General features: G+C 40.0%; 1 protein-coding gene across 2 annotated transcripts in view; it reads left to right on the top strand.

The window, feature by feature from the left end:
• Positions 1-20765, top strand: part of PHF21B (PHD finger protein 21B) — a 239156-nt gene that overhangs the window by 204540 nt on the left and 13851 nt on the right. For both annotated transcript variants that reach the window (XM_060778145.2, XM_060778146.2), the window contains 7 exons: positions 1116-1238; positions 6857-6908; positions 12433-12509; positions 13446-13500; positions 15930-15952; positions 16701-16859; positions 19504-19579. In XM_060778145.2, the coding sequence (XP_060634128.2) occupies positions 1116-1238; positions 6857-6908; positions 12433-12509; positions 13446-13500; positions 15930-15952; positions 16701-16859; positions 19504-19579 (565 nt within the window). The remainder of the gene's footprint in view (positions 1-1115; positions 1239-6856; positions 6909-12432; positions 12510-13445; positions 13501-15929; positions 15953-16700; positions 16860-19503; positions 19580-20765) is intronic.

Genomic DNA, 20765 nt, shown 5'->3' with positions numbered 1-20765 from the left:
ATTACTTCCCAGCCATTCTTCTACTATGATTTCTAGATGCTTTTCCATCTCTTCCAAAAGCGAGCTTGCTGTCCTATGTATCTCGCATACAGTTTTTTGGCTAGAATTTCCTTCTTGTGTACCTAAATGTGTAGGTGTAACCAATGTGGAGGGTCTGAAGTTGTCACTTCTGCTACAGGCTTTCTTGTCAGATCTACCAGAAGACCCACCAATCCCAACACACTGTGGTTTCTAAAAATAATTAATCTGTTGTTGCACATGATTGACTTTATTGTTAATCAGGTCACATTCTTGAGAAAAATGGAATGTGTTAACAATTTAGCAAGCTAATTAGCTAGTATTTGTAAGCTCTGGAAATGCATACTCAAGCGCATCATACCAGTTGGATATTGTACATAAACAGAATACATAGATGAAAAAGAGAAATGTAAAAACTACTTTTGAAACAGGATTTGAAAGGAAATTATGTTTTTTCTGTTCTTTTGATATTTTGTTTTGGAGATTTTATTCATGGCCTATTGCATTCATAAGAAACTCACTGGAGTTCAGATCAATGAAACTGAATAATATTTCTTCTGTTTGTAGACATTGTAAAGACATTAAGCCATTATTTCATGTACTTTATCATTGTATTGCCTTTACACAAGGGTATAATTGATTTAGAGCAGGGGTCCTCAAACTTTTTAAATAGAGGGCCAGGTCACAGTCCATCAAATTGTTGGAGGGCTGGATTATAATCTGAAAAAAACATGAATGAATTCCCATGCACACTGCACATATCTTATTTGTAGTGCAAAAACACTTAAAAACAATACAATAATTAAAATGAAGAACAATTTTAACAAATATAAACTTATTAGTATTTCAGTGGGAAATGTGTGCCTGCTTCTGGCTGATGAGACAGGATTGTTGTTGTTGTTGTTGTTGTTGTTGTGTGTTTTTAAGTCGTTTCAGACTTAGGTTGACCCTGTGCGCAGGCCGGGTAAATGACCTTGGAGGGCCGTATCCGGCCCCCGGACCATAGTTTGAGGACCCCTGATTTAGAGTGTCCTATTTTACAAAGCAAATAGTATTGACTCTCATACTAAGCATTTCTTTTATATGTTGTTTTACAGGTTATCATCATTCAGCCTAAAGTTCAAACCCAAACAGAAAGTAAGGTGGAGATTAAGAGACCTTCTGAAGAGTCAGTTCAGGGACCCCCTGCTACCAAAAAGAAAAAGGAGGAGAATCCAGAGGTTAGTTTTTTTACATACTTGATATACATAAAGTTGCTGAAAAGGCATTCTTACCACAAAGGTTAGGTGTATAAAATAGTTTATTGTGATGGATAGGTAGTGTGACCTTACTGGAGGGATGTGCTTCTTCAAATTGAACAATTTAATGAGTTTTCTCTCCACTATGAGAATGTGTTTGAAAACTATGCAGTCTTCACAACCCTCCTGCTCCTTGACATGGTTGTCTTGGAAAGAAGGAGTTGCTGAGCAAGGAATCTCACCTCTGTCCCCAGTTGTGTTTTTTTCTGAAATTCCAAAAAAAATGAGCCAACTTCACCTGGCTGCAGCTATTTTCTCGTAACATAGAAAAAAAGTGGGCAGGCCATGTAGTAGCTGCCAAAAGGTGAATACTTTACAGTTAAGTGAGGAGAAGTGGAACTTGCTATGTTTTTCTGACATAACTGATGGCTCAGGTACCCTCAACCCTCTTGTGGACAACTACAGGGGTGGGGGGTGGGGCAATAAAAAGATGATGCTTGGTTTTGGGGGCATTAATATCCTCAAGTCTCTGAAAAATTGGGGGATGAAAAAGGGGCTTCAGAAGTATTCTCATTTAGTTTTTTTATCAGGTGAGATGTCAATTTTTGCATTTGTTTGTTTTCCTTGAATATTTGAATATTTTTGCTGCCCCTGCCTTGTTAGTTGCTTTACTTCATTTAAAAGGTTTTGCCAACTACAACTTTATAGTTAGCACAAGGATGGGCTAAGTGCAATGTTTGGGCCCCATGTGGTACCACAGGCTGTTTTTGTAGCTCAAATAGAGTAAATGCTTTTGCTTCAAAATGACCACTAGGGTCATAGAGACCATTTCCGCTATGTTTTAAAAATCTATTTTTAAACATTTTAAACATCAAAATGACTATACCTAGGAACACCCCAGAATATGGTGAGAATGATCCAGTGTCTCCTAGAGGGAATTTGGAAGATTTGTGGGTGTTGTGGAGATGCAGCCCTCCAAGTCTCCTAGACCAGTGGTTCTCAACCTGGGGTCCCCAGATGTTTTTGGCCTACAACTCCCAGAAATCCCAGCTAGTTTACCATCTGTTATGATTTCTGGGAGTTGAAGGCCAAAAACATCTGGGGACCCCAGGTTGAGAACCAGACCTTTATGGTTGCCACTACTGAGTTAACATATCTGCAGAATACATCCACTGCAGATACCATTTTGTCTGTATCCTAACAACTCCCTCCCTTTGCTCCCTGCATATATATCTACCCAGCCACATCTTTAGTTTGTATTGTGTTGCGTATTATACTAGTTTCGTTTGATTTTACCAAACCTATTACTTAATCAAGTTTTAAGTATTTAAATGTATTTTAGCTAAGTATTACAGGAGTGTTAGGATAGGGATTTGTGTTTATTGTGTCTTTGTATACTTGTCTTTTGCCTTTTACTGTTGATATGGTCAGAGGACTAATCAATGAACAAAACTGTCAGTCTATCCGAGTTTCTGAATGAACCAATAGATATTTGTCCTCTAGCATTTAAGATAGTCATATGAACCTGTGGAGCATCAAGAAAAGTTAACTTCACAATATCCAGTGATGGATAAATAGCTGTTTCCACCTATTTTGGGGCACTGGAGAACTGATGTGGAAGCAAAGATGAGTTCATTCTCCCCCTGAACCCAGTTATTGACTATGGACCTCATCAGATGGGTTGTTTTCCCTGTGTCCATGCGCTGCTGGCATGCTGCCGGGTCAAAGTCCACTGGAGCCCATCAGATGACTCCACACTACTTCTGCTGGGACTTGTGCCAGCAGCATGCCAACAGCACACAGAGATGGAGCCCTAAGGATTGGTTGACTACCTGACTCCTCATAGCCTGGGACAGCACAGAAGGAAGCAGAGGACAGTGGGAAAACATCGTGGGATGGCAGCCCACAACCCACAAAAGTAAGGGGACAAAGTGGAATGCTGTACCTGGCTTCTGGATCTCCATGTGATGAAGTCCTAAGAATCCTCTTGAGAATTCACAGTGTTTATGTAATTTTATTTAAAATGCAAATGGATAGCATTTTGAGAATTAAAATGTAACTGAAGCTATTTATATAACCACAACCTGTTATATAAATAGCTTTTACGGCTCATGCTAGATATTTTGATGAGCAAATATAGGAATAAAGTACTGAATTTTAATCAAACATAATATCATGCTTGCAATGAAGCTGTATGTGATGTCCCCAGCCTAACTGCATGTAGATTACACTTAATGCTTAATCCAGTTCCAGTGCAAAGTGCGCTCTGGTTCAGGCTTTCATGCTACTTCAGCTTCTCTGCAAAATGTTCTATAAACCTGAGTTTTAGTGTTCGCCTTAGAAATAGTCTAAAATTTACACAGCTAATAAACTTGTGCCAAGATACAATTCCTGATGCAGTAAGTTTTAAGAACAACTCTTAAACAATATAACTGTAGATCTTCTTGGAAATACTTGTATATATGAAATTGTAAAAAGGGACCTAATATTATGAGATAGCAAAGAGTATTTTAGAGAAGGAGATCGTGAAATGGTACCCTGTTGCTACAACCCAAGTTGGGTAAGATTAATAGCTGCCATTGCAAGGGTGCCTGCACAGAATAGATTTCTGCTAGCTGAAATCACATAATACATAAATGATTATAGCTTTTAGTCATACCTAGCAACTTCACTATTACTTTTTCATTGGAAAGTAATCGCAGTAATAGCTGTAATAAACAATCCATTATTTAACCATTTTGTTAGCGATCTTTTTTATTATTAATCTTATTTGTCACAATACAACATTTTATAGAGTATTCTCTGTGTTGTAAATACTTCATATTTATTAGCCTAGCAATCCTTACAAAAAAAAATCAGTTTAAATCCACAGGAAGCAATGTCTTAGTAGCCCAAATGAAATTAAGCAAAGAAGGGACAGTAATATATTTAGGAAAGGTTTGAGACTACCTAATAGATTCATGACAGTGGTGGGACTTGAGAGGGTGGGAGGAGAAAAGGACTGTTTTGGTCAGTAAATGAAATTTGCAGATGATATTGTAATCACTTATAGTAGTAGAAATTATAATGAGAAGGAATGCAATAAAAAACAAGAATGTAGTGACTATACATGCTTTAATGATATATATGTAAACTATATAATATATATATAGATGAAGTACTTTGGCCACATCATGAGAAAGCAGGAAAGCTTAGAGAAGACAATGAGCTTGGGAACATGGAAGGAAAAAGGAAGAGGGGCCAACCAAGGGCAAGATGGATGGATGGCATCTTTGAAGTGACTGGATTGACTCTGAAGGAGTTGGGGGTGGTGATGGCCGACAGGGAGTTCTGGCATGGACTGGTCCGTGACGTCACGAAGTGTCAGAAGCGACTGAACGAATAAACAACAACAAATATAAACTTGCTGGACTAACATGACTACTTGATTACGTTTGATATTTCAGTGCTTCTCCAGATTTTACATAGGAATTCCCTTTCCAAAATCAGAAAAGACATTTGGTAATTTTGATTTTTTCTCTCTCTCTCTCTCTCTCACACACACACACATATATACACACATACACACACACACACACATATAATCTGTTTTGTTGTCTAAAATAGCCCAGTCCATGCCCCAAAACAGAGTGGAATTTCCAAACCCCTTGGAGCACATGTGTTAAATGTAAGGCCCATGGGCCAAATTTGATCCAACACACAATTTTATGTCACCCACAAGGCTTTCAATTACAGGGCAACATCATTACATTTATACAGTCTTACAATTCCAAATGTCCCTTTGAAGGCAGCCATAATGCGGATGTGACCCTCGGTAAAAATGAGTTTGATACACTTGCTTTAGAGCAGGGATCTTCAAACTTTTTAAACAGAGGGCCAGGTCACAGTCCCTCAAACTGTTGGAGAGCCGGATTATAATTTCAAGGAAATTGAATAAATTCTTATGCACACTGCACATATCTTATTTGTATTGCAAAAGCACTTAAAAACAATATAATAATTAAAATGAAGAACATTTTTAACAAATATAAACTTACTAGTATTTCAGTGGGAAGTGTGGACCTGCTTTTGGCTGATGAGATAGGATTGTTGTTTTTGTAGTGTGCTTTCAAGTCATTTCAGACTTAGGTTGAGTGTGAGTATTTTGAAGCAATTCAAAGTATTTTTAGGATTAAATGGCTGTGCCTTCTGCATATTAACGTGGAAGCACGAGAACAACAGGAGTGTTAGTTCTGTCGGACGTCGCAGTTATCGGGCAGCAGAGACTCAGATCTGCTTCTTTGTCTTCCTTTGTATATGTATGCTAAAAACAAATATTATAGCTTTCGCATTTGAATACATAGGCCTTGCTTTAATTTATTTTGTTTTCTGAGTAAGCTTTAGTTGATTAACATGCATTTATGCAATTAGTATAATTAAGACTAACTGAGTAATTAGCGTAAATGCATGTAAAGACAACTAGAACATATAATTACAACACAAAATGTTCTTTTTAAAAAGAAACTCCTTATTGAATTATGCCGAGAGATGTACAGCTGATTTCTTAAGGCACAAAGAAATGGATATCTTCAGTGTCTAAAGGAATGCTGAAAAACAGATCAACAATACAACAACAAACAAAACACACAATAGCATATCCACACTCTCTTCTAGACTACAGCTCCCAGCATCCTCTAAACCAGGCCCTTTAGGAGAGGAGGTGGATCCAAATGCACTGCTCCCAAGATTTCTTTGAGAGCATCCCAATTCCTGCATATTTCCAATTTCCTATTCCTGGACTGCAACTCCCAGCAATCTTCCAGATTGATAGATTAGCTGGAGATAAGTAGGTAGGTAGGTAGGTACATTGATCAGGAGGACTGCTTGGAGTTGCAGTCCAAGAATAGATAGAGAAGGATGGGGAGAAGGGGGAAGGGAAAGAAAAGGGGAGAGGAAGGGAAGAGGAAGAAAAGGAAGGAAAAAAGGAGAGAAGGAAAGAAAAAAGGGAAGGAAGGAAAGAGAGAGGGAAGGAACGAGGGAAAGAAAGAAGAAGAGAAAGTGGAAGGTTGGTCACAGCAATGAATTGCGGGTACAGCTAGTTTATTATAAATAGCTTATCATAAAAACTAACAAATGCCATGTTCAAATGCAAATCAAGTTTTTTGTCTTTCTCTATTTGAAAAAGAATGAAATTCAAAACAGTTGGATTATGGTAGAACCTAAACAGGACAGAATGTCCTTCCAGTCTCCTTCTTGCCTTCAGAGCTGCCTGTAAATCACTTCTGGGGGGACCCAAAGCAGGCCTTTTGCGGGAGCATTGGGGGGGGGGGGGCGTGTAGTAAGAAGGGAAGAACACAGCCTCCCACTTCTGCTGGATTCTGTTGTTCTGCCAAACAGAAATGCAGCAGTGGATTCTGCCTTCAGTTTTGGACAGATGATGAAGAAGAATGCATCTGAATATGCTAGTTTGTGGTTTCTCTTCTGACAGGGCTGAATCAAGGACATCAATTATTAAGGCGTTTGTGTTATTGTTACCTTGTACAAACTGGGACTTTTTTTTAAATTGCTGGAATTTTACAGTAGTCATCAAAGTATTAAAAATGCCTTTTTCCCCTCTCTAGAAAATTGCCTTTATGGTAGCATTAGGCTTGGTTACAACTGAATACTTGGAAGGTAAGAATGCTTTTATTACTTCAAATTATTCCCTGTTCTGTGGAAAAACAGATTTGAAATATATATAATTACTTTGTTATTAAAAGCGTTTGGGCGTAATCCATCTCAACTGTCCTTTTTGTCAGTGGAAAACTTTATCTGGATGTTTGGTAATACAATTTACATTGATTGCTGGCATATGTCCCATTTCAGAAGCCAATTCAAAATCTAAGTGTCATAATTGCTGATCTCTGCAGAGGCCTAAGGGGGGTGGGGGAGATATAATACCTCTTGGGCAATATTACATTCAATATACCTGTTTTCGTTTTAAGAAGTAGCAGCTAGCTATGGAGGAGGGTGATTTAGATCAGAACCACAATGTGGGGAAGTGATGTGGTTCCATCCTTTCCGCAAATGGTAATCCAAATGAAAATTCTCCTCAAAGCTTATGTCTACCGAAAAAGGAAGCATGACTGTATTATTTCACGAACACTGTAATATGGGGGCAAGGCTTAAAACAAATTTACCACAGACCTAATCCTAGTTCTGTCCCCTCTGCAGCCCATCTTGTCCCTACCAACAACTGTTTTACATTAAAACCCTGAAATCTCAAGCATGATCATACAATAATAATAATAATAATAATAATATACTTAATTTATATTCTGCTCTATCTCCCTGAGGGGACTTAGGGTGGATTGCAGGACACATATACGGCAAACATACCATTATACAATTAACAAGGACAGACAATACATAAACAGAAGTAGGCTTTCCCATCTTTTCCATCTTCGGCATCTTTTCCATCTTCGGTTTAAGATCATCTGGAAAGGCCCTTCTCTCGATCCCACCACCATCACAAATGCGATTGGTGGGGACTCATCAGTGGAACTCTCTCTCCAGGGACATCAGACTGGCCACCTGCCTCCTGTCTTTTAGAACAAAACTTAAGATTTGACTGTGGGACCAGGCGTTTGACCATTGAATAGCAGCAAGTGGAAAGAAGACTTAGGCAACTCGTGACAATGAATTGACCCAGACTTGGATTTGGTTTTTAACTGGCATGTTTAAAAATTGTTTTTAATTAACTGTTTTAATGTTTCTAATGTATTTGTTGAATGTTTTATGATGGTGATGGTATCCTATGATGCTTGTTGTGAGGCCTCCCTGAACTCCCCCCCCCCCCAGGGGTGAGAAGGGCAGGGTACAAATATAGGAAACAAATAAATACATCTGGAGGTGTGACTCCATGGCTGGAGTCGAGTACAATGCGGAGGAGTTGTGTTGTCTGTGGACATCCTCCCAATCGAATCGCCAACATATTCTTATGGGCACCTTTTTATTACCTCCCTGCTAAAAGTGGTTCCTGTTTATCTACTCACATTACTGTTTTCAGTCTGCTAGGTAAGCAGAAGCTGGGCTGATGGTGGGAGCCCACCCCAACCTGGGCTCCAACTGCCAACCTTTCGGGAAGATTTTCTACAGCTGGCAGTTTAACCTGCTGTGCTAAAGCCCAGCCCATTCCATGTATCCAGGCCCATAGCCAGGATTTTGATTTGGGGGGGGAGGGCTGAGTCTGAGTGAAAGAAGGTGTACTCTAACAAACCTTTTGTATCATTACCCCAATACCCCCATGCATATAGGATATATTGAGCATGGTGATCAAATCATGATATGAATAAACATAACAGTTTAAATAATGTACAAGTAAGGCCTTCTCGCGGACCACCATGAGAATTTCGGGGGGGGGGGATGAAGCTCCTCAAGCCCCCCCCCCCCCCCCCCCCAGCTACATGCCTGCATGTATCTTATCATTTGCTCCTTATGCAATAAGCCCTTGGCATGTGCTAGGGTTTGGTTCCAGTGGATGCTTCCTTCCATTATATACAGTAGCATAGTAACATGGTCTCCCTTATATAAAACAGAAAAATCAAGGTTTGGTTTTCAGATTTTGTTTGGTGGAGGGAATATTTTCAAGCAGCAGATGGTTGAATCAATGCATACGGAAGATTGATTGTACTTCTCTTTTCAAATATACATCAATTTTTTAAAATATGAAGTACACATGAGAACATAACATTTCAAAAGCTGTCGTATGGAGCTTAGGATTTCTTGCCATTCACTTTGAAGTTTGCTTGTCTTGCAAAAAATCTTTTCATATTGTGGCAGAATTTTTGAAAATCATTTAATGCTTGGAGGAACAAAAATGTAAAAGCAGTTCCAAAAATCTAAGACACCACCTTTTGTAATATTTTATGCCAACATGTTGAAATGAATATTGCAAAGTGACACATTTTTGTAATGAAGAAAGTACAAAATAATAATTTCATAATAAAACTTTATTTATACCCCACCACCATCTCCCCAAGGAGACTCGGGACGGCTTAGATGAGGCCAAGCCCAACAATTACAACAAAGCAAATATACAACATAAAATAATACATCAATAAAATATAATGAAAATAATAAAAAGCAATACAAAATAGACACACAATGCAATATAAAATCACAATAATTGATCATGATGGGCAGGGCCGGTTGTAAAGATTAAAATGTTTAAAAACTCTAGGTGAGATAAGTAGTGTAGTGTATCTAGAAGGAGGTTCAGTTGGGACGAAACAATGGGGTTTATTTTATTTTATTTATTGGTTTACTTTTACCCTGCCCTTCTCACCCCGAAGGGGACTCAGGGCGGCTTACATATCCAAGGCACAATTCGATGCCCGTAACATACAACAATAATAAAACACAATAGCACAAAATAGCAAACAACAACAGTACATCATATCTATACCCAATAAAACCAATAAAACCCATAAAAAATTCATACAAACCAATACAAACCAATTACTCCTTATTGCCAGTCAATATTCGCTATCTCATACTTCAGAGTTTCATTCCACAGTTATCAGTCCTGCCGGTCCTATTTGTCTGGTTGTCCTTACTTAGTTGGCAGATTGCCCGAAGGCCTGGTCCCACAACCATGTCTTTACCTTCCTCCTGAAGGACAGGAGTGATGTTGATGTCCTGATATCCGCCGGGAGTGAGTTCCACAGGTGAGAGGCCACCACTGAGAAGGCCCTGCTCCTTGTCCCCACCAGCCTCACTTGGGAAAGCGGTGAGGTCGAGAGCAGGGCCCCCTCAGATGATCTTAAATTCCGTGGTGGGACGTAGAGGGAGATACGTTCGGACAGATACACTGGACCGGAACCGTACAGGGTTTTGTAGGTCAAAACCAGCACCTTGAATTGGGCTCGGAACTGAACCGGCAGCCAGTGGAGCTGACACAGCAGAGGGGTGGTATGCTCTCTGTATGTCGCTCCAGTGAGCAGCCTGGCTGCCTCTCGCTGGACCAGTTGAAGTTTCCGAACCGTCTTCAAGGGCAACCCCACGTAGAGTGCGTTGCAGTAGTCTATCCAGGATGTGACAAGAGCATGGACCACTGTGGCCAGATCAGACTTCCCAAGGTACGGGCGCAGCTGGTGCACAAGTTTTAATTGTGCAAAAGCTCTCCCGGCCACCGCTGAAACCTGTGGTTCCAGGCTCAGCGATGAGTCCAGGATCACTCCCAAGCTGCAAACCTGCGTCTTCAGGGGGAGTGTAACCCCGTCTAACACAGGCTGTAACCCTGTTCGGCCTTACGACTGACCAGTAGGACCTCTGTCTTGTCTGGATTCAGTTTCAATTTGCTAGCCCTCATCCAGTCCGACACAGCAGCTAAACATCGATTCAAGGTCTGGGCAGCCTAGTTTAATTGCATTAGAGTGTGAGATAAAGTGTGTCGGAAAGGGTGAGATAAAGTGTGTGCAGGGTAATTCCTAATTTGTTTTATTTGTTGGATTTTTTTTCATATCATTATTAGGGCTATGCCCTAATGCATGAACACTTCTGATTATAACGGTGTTGAACATACCTGTACAAACCCAATTTTACTCTTTTCCCTACATCAGTAGTTTAATCACGTTTCATTGTCCATAAATTATAAATATGAAAGTGAACAATCTCGATAACATTAGAAAAAATTGGATCCTACACATTATTGTAGAATAAAGGAGATTTTTAACTCCCTATTGTGACAGTCATAGATCTCTATGCAAATTGTCACTCCAATTGAAATTCCATGTTTTTCCCCCAATTAGATAAGAAAGGTAAAGAGAGCTCCTTTTTGGGTTGGCCCTGGCATCAAATGTTGAAAGATGCATTGCTAATAATGTGGAGAATTATTTGTCACAGGGACATGAATGAAAGATTATTAGATGTAATCGTGTTGGTGAGTCCCAACTGGAATAGACTCATTCAATGCATTGTTGAATGGTAGGTCAACGTGTAGCTAAATCCTAATAGTACAGTGGACTAGCAACAAAATTCAGGCTCCTGTTCCTGAATCCTTTGATTAAAAAGTGCCCTAAGAGTTAAAGTAATCTCCATCCCCATAGTTTTACATTGTAATTGGGTTTAAATCGCTGCATCAAATAGCCTAAACTTGCTGAAAGGTGGGATAATAAATAAACAAACAAATAAATTTAAGTATGATCTCCAAATTTGCCTACTATTTCACAGCTCTCTTCCTTATGTTACTTATGGATTTCAGCAATTACAAAACATGAATTCCAGAGCTTTCAAATATTACATTTTTGGAGTCAAACTGTTCTATCCAGTTTGAATGGCTAGGGGCCACGGTAGCACAGTGGTTAAAGCCACTAGCTGCAGGAAAGGCTGCTGTTGGGGTGAGCTCTTGGCTGTCCCTCTATGAACCGGTGTAAACTTTAAGATCTTTCGGGGAGGCCCTCCTTTTGCTCCCACCACAGTCACAAGCACAGTTGGTGGGGGACTAGAGAGAGGGCCTTCTCGGTGGTGGCCCCCCACCTCTGGAACACCCTTCCTAGAGAAATAAGATAGGCCCCATCCCTCCCCTCCTTCGTAAGAGCCTGAAGCCCTGGTGGTTTAAACAAGCCTTTGAGAATGACTAGTTCTATCTCTGCCCCAGATGCTGTTGAATATGGCCATATATTTTTCTACCAATTACCCAGGTTACCTCCTCCTATTCGGCCCCGGAAATGAACAGCCATAGACTCTACCTAATTTCCCGGGGAGTTAGAGTGGTATATAAAAAAAAGTTTTGTTGTTGTCAGTCCTAGCTTCTGCCAACCTAATAGTCCTTTCGCATGCTTCAGGTTTATCATATGAGAAAGAATGTAATAAACTTGAAATACACCAACTTGAAGTATTCCAGTTGTCATTGTTCATGTTAAAAGGTATTGAATGTTTGCCTTATATGTACTACAATCCACTCTGAATCCCTCTTGGGAGATAAAGCAGAATATAAATAAAGTGTATTAGGAGGTTCTGCTGCTTTGTAGTCCTATTTCCAAACTATTATTCATATGCAATCGTGCAGATGTATTCAAGCCAAACGTTGGAAATTAAGTTCTAAGTAAAATTAAGCCTAAATAATAAAATCTATTGGTTCAGTCATGTTGGAGCTAATCAAATTTCTTTTCAAATGAGCACACAAAAATTATAAACATTATTAATTTGATTACAGAAATTCAGAGCAAACGTCAGGAAAGAAAGAGACGAAGCACAGCCAATCCAGCCTATAGTGGTCTCTTAGAAACAGAGGTATGACTCTCATCTGGTTGGTTTTGTTTTCAGCTTTGCTTCTGGGCCCAGGAAGCCTTACATATGGTAAAGATGTTTGAGGTCAACATTTCGATTTAGGGCAAAATTCCACTTCATAAGCTCACTAGTGCTTTCTGAATTATAATACCTTGCCCCAGTTCATTGTAACAGTGGATCTCTCTTTCCTCCTTTTTACATTGCCGGTTCCTGCATAACACATAACAGGGATCTGGAGACCTCGAGATGATTAACTAACATGTGTCTTAGGACTCTTAAACATGGCAGTCCACCAGAAATAAAAGAGAATCTATATCCAAAGTTTCTGCTTCTAGGGATGAACAAAAGCAGTGAGTGAGACGGAGAGATCCACTATAGAAAACATTCTTCCAAAAGTAACAAGAGTAATCTGGGTGATCCTTTTTTTAAGTAAAGGAAAAGTGGGTAGGACATAATTCCTGTTTTTGTGTGGGTTATCAAGGTTCATATTCTGAGCCAAGGAATTATGAACATTACAACATTTCTGTTATGGTTCTAGGCTCATCCTATGCTGCCTTGTCCATCGCTATGGAGTTCAATACTCTGTAGTATTCAATACTCCAGGAGTTGCAGCTGGTGATGTGACTACAAGATAGACTGTTTAGATAGTTGAAATAACTGATCAAAGCACAATGTTAATCATATTGGTTTCAGATTTTCTTTTGTTCCCCACAAGTGGCAATGCAGAAGTAGAAATTGTTTACATTGTCCTTTCGCATGCTTCAGGTTTATCATATGAGAAAGAATGTAATAAACTTGAAATACGCCAACTTGAAATATTCCAGTTGTATGTGTGTAAGCGATTAGCTCTTGATCATAAACTCTCATTTGTATTAGATAGAAGAAAATCATTAGGTAATTCTATTCCCATTATCACTTGGACTTTCTTCTCTTCTGTAGCGGAAACGTCTCGCATCAAATTATTTGAACAACCCCTTGTTCCTGACCACAAGAGGTAATATCTTCAAATTATTGTAGAGAATATATGCTTGAATGAAAATTTCAGTAAATTGGATTCTCTAGGATTTTGTATGAGTTAGTCAAATTGTTTGGAATTTTGTAAAAGTCATAAAATAAGAGAAAGAAGAACTAGTAGAAATCATTTCATTCAAATATCGAGGCATGTAAAAAAAAAACCCATAAACATATAAATGAATTATGCCGCACTGGATAAACTATTAGCTCTAGTTAACCCTTATGATACCTCATCTTTGGTATTTTTTACTAGGAAATTGATTTTCTGTTTAGTATTTGAAATTTTAATAACATAGAATTTTAATAGTAATTTTTGGCAGCACATGCTCTACCACAATGCTGTTTTTCCAGTAGAAATATATAGTAGTACCTAGACTGGCACAAGGTTTAAGCAATGCACATCTCAAATATTTCTTATATTAGCATTTTCTTCTTTTTAACTGACAAGATAAATTCATATTTCGCCTCATTGGTCACTAAAATAATTACTCTCATGTTCTGAAATTATTCCCTTTCCTGATCCTAATTAACAGTTCTGATTTCTAAGGGTGCTTCTGGACAAAGTATTTTGTAGCTCATCAAATTACCTGTCCGAACGCATCTCCCCCTATGTACCATCGCGGAGATTAAGATCCTCCGGGAAGGCCCTGCTTTCCGTTCCACCATTGCCACAGATGCGATTGGTGGGGATGAGAGACAGGGCCTTCTTGGTGATTGCTCCCCGACTATGGAACTCCCTTCCTGGTGAGATCAGGTTGGCCCCCTCCCTCCTGTCCTTTAGAAGGATGGTAAAAACCATCCTTCTAAGCTTTCGGGACAGGGCAATAAAGCGGCAATAGGAAAGATGAACCAGGCCAATTAATTTGACGCGGATGACTAGGACGGTTTTAAATGGTGTATTTTAATATTTTGATAAATGTTGTTTAATGTTCATGTATTGTACATAAATTTGTGTCCTGGCATTGAATGTTTGCTGTGCATATGCTGCGCTCCGCCCTGAGTCCCCTTCGGGGTAAGAAGGGCGGGATATAAATGTTTTAAATAAATAATAAATAAATGGATGCATGAACCCCTTTCCAGTTGATAGAATTGTTGTGAAGGAGACCATCATTTAAAACAACAGTGCATTTACATTCGTCAGTGTGAAGCATCTTGTCAACAAAGTATTCCTGCTGTGGGTTATGTGTAAATCCCTTCATTTTTCGTATTGACGGTGACTCATTATATTTAAGTCCATCCTGATTAGGATAATACTCATGTTTTTGACAAAATTTTCTATTTTCCACATCTTTTGCCATTATTAGATCCTTTTCCCCTTCACTTTAAAATGAACATTTGCATAAACGCACCATCTCATCATTGACAGCTCTCCTAATTGTTGTATCCACTAAGCTATTTCAGAAAAAGATCCCTCCCCTTGTGCAGTCCTATGTGGCAATCCTGTGTTCATCACATCAGATATTGTTGTATGTATATGTTCGATGTGCACAAACAAAAATAGGAAAGATTTACAAAGAATACAACACAATAAAGAGAAATATCGAACTGTTCAAAATTACACTAATAGCCTTAGATATTATCTACATGGTCACCTAGTGTTCTACCTAGTACTTGCGTACTACAACATTCTTGAGGATTTGAGTTTAATTCCATTGCTTTCCATTCTTGAAGGCTTAAATATGAGTCAAAATATTAAGCTTTTATTCACAAATTTCAAGAAAACTCAGGTTATTTTCACTCTCAGATCTGAGTCAGCTTTGATGTTGAGCAGGTGGATGGAAAGCATAAGTAGACGGGAGGGTCCCCTGATCTTTCCCACCAGGAAGCACTTCTTGTTTCCAGTTTGCTTTTGATAATAATATAATAATAAACTTTATTTATACCCCGCTACCATCTCCCCCAACGGGGACTTGGGGCAGCTTACATGGGGCCAAGCCCAAACAACAAATTACAACAGTGTGGATATTGTTATTAGCACACCTCCATCTATCAGTGTTACAACACCAGCCACTTTGCTTTGCTTTATAGGTGGCCAGTGCCTATTGGGGCATCAAATAAAATGGAGACATTAATGTATTAATATATGTGCATGCATGAGGAGAGAACCCTCCACCCCTGAAGCAACCACAACAGTGTCTCAGAAAATAATGTGAAGTATAAATAACATAATTACTGTCCACTGCCCTATAAGTGAGCTTCCATAAGGAAATACTGCTCCCTCTTCCATTTTGTATGTGGCATGAGACATCACTATGGACCAGGAGAATGAGAGTTGAAGTTTTTTTTTCACCTGTGTAGACAACACCAAAATAGCTTTAACCATTGACGCAGACTAGCTGAAGTCCCAACAGACTAGGCATTTAATCTCACTGCTACTAACATGTGTTCTGCATTTTTTCATAATGCTAGCAAATGAGGATCCATGTTGGAAGGTATGTTTGCTAACCATCATCTGCTCATATTGCCTCTGCATTGCATACTGGAATGTGTCTTATTTATTAGTAGAATGTCACAACTTTTACGTTGCTGCTGCTGTGGTAGTACAGAAGAAACATGCTACTTTCTCTCTATTTATCTCAAACAGATGCTGGAAGATACTGAGCAATACTTGTTTGACTAAATGGTAGTTATATTACGTATTACTTATGAAATGTTGTTTGAAAAGATGATGATGATACCTTTATTACCCGGCGCTCCCTGTGACTCAAGATGGGGTATAACATTGTTAAAACAAGAGATAAAACACTCTTTAAACACATACAACACAGAATACAGTCCACAGAATTAAAATAAAAGTTTAAATCCACTGATGAAATGCAGATTAACATTAAAATTGACTGGGTGGGTCTATTGGAGGAGATGCGTCTCTAGTTGCGTTATTACCAACAATTGATTTAGCTGTCTCAGCTGTTCAGGCAGGTCATTCCATACTCTTGGGGCGGCCAATAAAAGAGGTCCTCTGGGTGACAGTCACCAGTCTAGCTGGCTGGAATAAGCGTCCCAGAGGACTTCAGTGTCCAAAGGGGCGGATTGTATGGGAGAAGGCGACCCTCTAGGTAACCTGGACCCAAACCATGTAGGGCTTTGAAGGTCAAAACCAACACCTTTTACTTTGCCTGGAAACTAATTGCCAAGCAGTGGAGTGAAAAGATCAATGGACACTCCTTCCTTTTCTCTTAGAATGATGTCAGCCATGAGGATTACTGTTCAGCATGCAAGCATGGTGCCAATCTACAACCCTGTGGGACATGTCCAAGAGCCTATCACCTCAACTGCTTGGACCCACCTTTGAAGACTGCCCCCAAAGGAGTCTGGGTTTGTCCTAAGTGCCAAGAAAAGGTGAGTTAACATATACATCACATGTTCCAACTAAAATCTAAGGCAGTGGTTCTCAACCTATGGGTCTCCAGATGTTTTTGGCCTTCAACTCCCAGAAATCCTAACAGCTGGTAAACTGACTGGGATTTCTGGGAGTTGTAGGCAAAAAACATCTGGGGACCCCAAGTTGAGAACCACTGATCTAAGGTATGAGTTGCCTGCAACGTGGATAATAGATGCAAAGACTGGTGTATAATATTTTCCCCTTCACATTCATATGTCTAAGAAACCTTATGACCCTCATCCAGTTTATTTTCATTGTCATGACCCCCTTTTCTACTTCAAAGGAAGTCATGCTACAGCAGTCCATTGATACTTCAAGGCTGTGAAGAAGGGGTCAGAACTTATTTAAATTTAAAAGTAACTTATAAGTAACTTTGTTGCCAATCAATTTGTTTTTACATGTAATGTTGTAATTCTCCCATAACAAAGAAGGTAATGTGTTACCCGTAATGTTACTTCAAACTCTGTACTTCTGAGCTCTATCTATATAAATAAAAATGTAATGTTCATTTGTGAGATTAATATAACTCAAAAAACACTGGACATATTGACACCAGATTTGGACACAATACACCTATCAGGCCAACGAGTGACCATCACTCATAAAAACACTGAAAAACATAGCAGAAGAGACTTAAAAAGCAAAAAACAACAAAAAACATTACAACGCACACACAAAACCATATATGTGTGTGTGTGTGTGTGTATGCAAACAAACATATATACACATACACACAAATATAATAATAATAATAATAATAATAATAATAATAATAATAATAATTATTATTATTATTATTATTATTTTATTTATACCCCGCTCCATCTCCCCTAGGGGGACTCAGGGCGGCTTACATAATCATTGCTCACTGCCCTATAAGTGAGCTTGCATAGGGAAAACATTTGCAGGTCATTTTATGCGAAGTTTGGTCAGGGAGTGTCTTACATTCAATCACTGAAGGCACATTGGAATACTGTATACACACAAAAGACATATACACAGACTGGGCCACAGCAATGCATGGCAGGGGACAGCTAGTGATTGATACATGTATGTATGTGTATTGAGGGATTGCATGTATTTTGATGACTCCAAATACCTTGTGCTTGTGTGCATGGTTGTTCCATCAATGCAGATCGCAACTATTCCACATCATCAATTTAACCTCAAGTGACTTTAAAAAATAATGTTGCTTCTTTGTAATGAGTTTAGCTAGTGATCAGGTACCAGAAACAGAGCCTTCCACTAGCTTTATACTTGAAACGTTAGCCGTTGAACAGAAGCTGACATGTTTTTGCTCCACTGTCATAGTTTTCAAGCGCCCAGGGCCATCATCCCATGATAAAGTAGCAGAGTTTGGAGCAGATATGGGCAAACCCCGACCCGCAGGCTGAATGCGGCCCCTTGGGCTCTTTTCTCAGGCCTCCTCTCTCACACCTCTGCTGAGAGGAAGGCTGGTCCAGTCACATGTGACCCCAGCATCAGTCCCGGAAAGGGCCTCTTCTTGACATGTGTCTTGGCCTCCACCGCCATGGGACTCAGCTGCTCTTTGCTTACTCACTCCCCTTCTTCCGGGTCTCTGCACCTGGTGACGAAAGTGGCTCCTCTTCCACTTCTTCCTCCTCCTTCACCATCATCTCTATCTTCAAGGGCAAATTCCCTCTCAGAAAGCTGGTCCAAGGAGTGTGCCTTCAAGAGGCAGCCCATGCTACTTCACAAAGAAGAGCAGGAGAAGGAGGGATGGGAAGTAGAACCCTGAGCAGCTACATTTGATATGCCCTACAGGCACATGTGGCTGCCCTGGGCTCTCCTTCCCTCCTTTGGAGCTCTGTGAGCCTTTGGAGCAGCAGCAGTAGTCATTAGGGTAAAGATGGATATGTATTGTCGAAGGCTTTCATGGCCGGAATCATTGGGTTGTTGTAGGCTTTTCGGGCTGTATGGCCAAGTTCTAGAAGCATTCTCTCCTGATGTTTTGCCTGCATCTGTGGCAGGCATCCTCAGAGGTTGTGAGGAAAACCCCTGAGGATGCCTGCCATAGATGCAGGCACCCTTAGAACATGGCCATACAGCCCAAAAAACCTACAACCACCCAAAGATGGATGACTTTTTTCTAAGAAACAATGTCTTGGGGAGTCTTACAGGCAAGGATACACACAACCTAATAATCTATATAAATAAAAATGTAATGTTCGTTTGTGGGATTAACATAACTCTAAAACTACTGAATGAATTGACACCAAATTTGGACACAATCCACCTCTCAGGCCAACAAGTGACCATCACTTATAAAAACACAAAAACATAGCAGAAGAGACTTAAAAAGCCAAAAACCAAAAAAATACATTGCAACGCATGTACAAAGCCACATATATAAACGCAAACACACATATATACACAAATATATATACACACAACACACATACACAGACTGGGCCACAGCAATGCGTGGCAGGGGGTGGCTAGTAATAATAATAATAATAATAATAATAATAATAATAATAATAATAATTTTAATAATAATAATTTATCATTTAAAGCAACAGTGTATGATTTAGACATGCTCTTGAATTGTTCACATCTGTTATTCCCGGAAATCTACAGGTGTTAAAGAAAGAGGAAAACATGCCTTGGACTGGAACTCTGGCTATCGTTCAGTCCTATGTTACTCATAAAACAGGTATGTGCTGGTGTGAAGGATTATAAGAAATGATTTCTCAAGTGTCAGCAACTTCAGAATTGGAATAGCCTCAGGGGGTGGATTGCAAGCATCTTAGAAGCAGCCATCATCACAAGACATGAGTAGCTGTCTGGCCAGAGTTCACTGATTACTATTCTCACACATTATCTAAATGAGAGTTTGCATGCTTGGATGCAGCCCAATCATTTCTTAGCGTACTTTATGTTTTTCATTTCGGCTTTAGAAAAGAGAAACGGGAGGGCAGCCTGTTAACCCGCAATTTGATCATGTAGGAGACTTCTGCTCACTAATGACTTTGCTCTTTTGTGCTTCGTCCCAACCTGAACAATGCTCCAGAGAGCAGCGTTTAACTTTTCCCATTCAAATGAATGACAGGCATTAATTCCTAGGGTAGGGTATATAATGCATTGTGTAGCTGAAGGAAAATCAAGTCTCCATCTCAGTTTTGTGTTCAATGTAGTCCTTCATTTATTCTCATTGAGGTCAGTTCACGCTTGGTTTGTGAGCAGTAGGTACATTGTTCTGTCTATTCCGGATAGTGGGCAGCTTGCCTTTGGGTTAGATATTACTGGCATGAGGACAGTTTCTGTATAAGGGATGTGAAAACCTGTTTAAAGAAAGAGAGAGGGGGGCAGGGGACAGTTCCATCTTGTCTCCTGCATATGCCATCGGTTGGGGACCCCGCCCCCCAGCACCAACTTCCGCTCTGGGCCAGAGTGAAGAGATGGGGCCAGGGGACAGTTCCATCTTGCCTCCTACATATTTCATCAGTTGGGGACCCCTCCCCCCAGCACCAACTTCTGCTATGGGCCAGAGATAAGAGAGGGGGTCAGGGGACAGTTCCATCTTGTCTCCTGCATATGTCATCAGTTGGGGACCCCTCACCCCAGCACCAACTTCCGCTATGGGCCAGAGTGAAGAGAGATCGGGCCAGGGGACAGTTCCATCTTGTCTCCTGCATATGTCATCAGTTGGGGACCCCTCCCCCCAGCACCAACTTCCGCTCTGGGCCAAAGTGAAGAGAGGGGGTCAGGGGACAGTTCCATCTTGTCTCCTGCATATGCCATCAGTTGGGGGCCCCTCCCCCCAGCACCAACTTCTGCTCTGAGCCAGAATGAAGAGAGAGGGGGCCAGGGCCCGGTTCCATCTTGTCTCCTGCATATGC

Source organism: Anolis sagrei, chromosome 5, assembly GCF_037176765.1.
Source record: "Anolis sagrei isolate rAnoSag1 chromosome 5, rAnoSag1.mat, whole genome shotgun sequence".
NCBI classification, from domain to species: Eukaryota; Metazoa; Chordata; class Lepidosauria; order Squamata; family Dactyloidae; genus Anolis; species Anolis sagrei.
The sequence above is the reverse complement of the archived record's forward strand: the minus strand, read 5'-3'. Positions and strand labels throughout refer to the sequence as shown.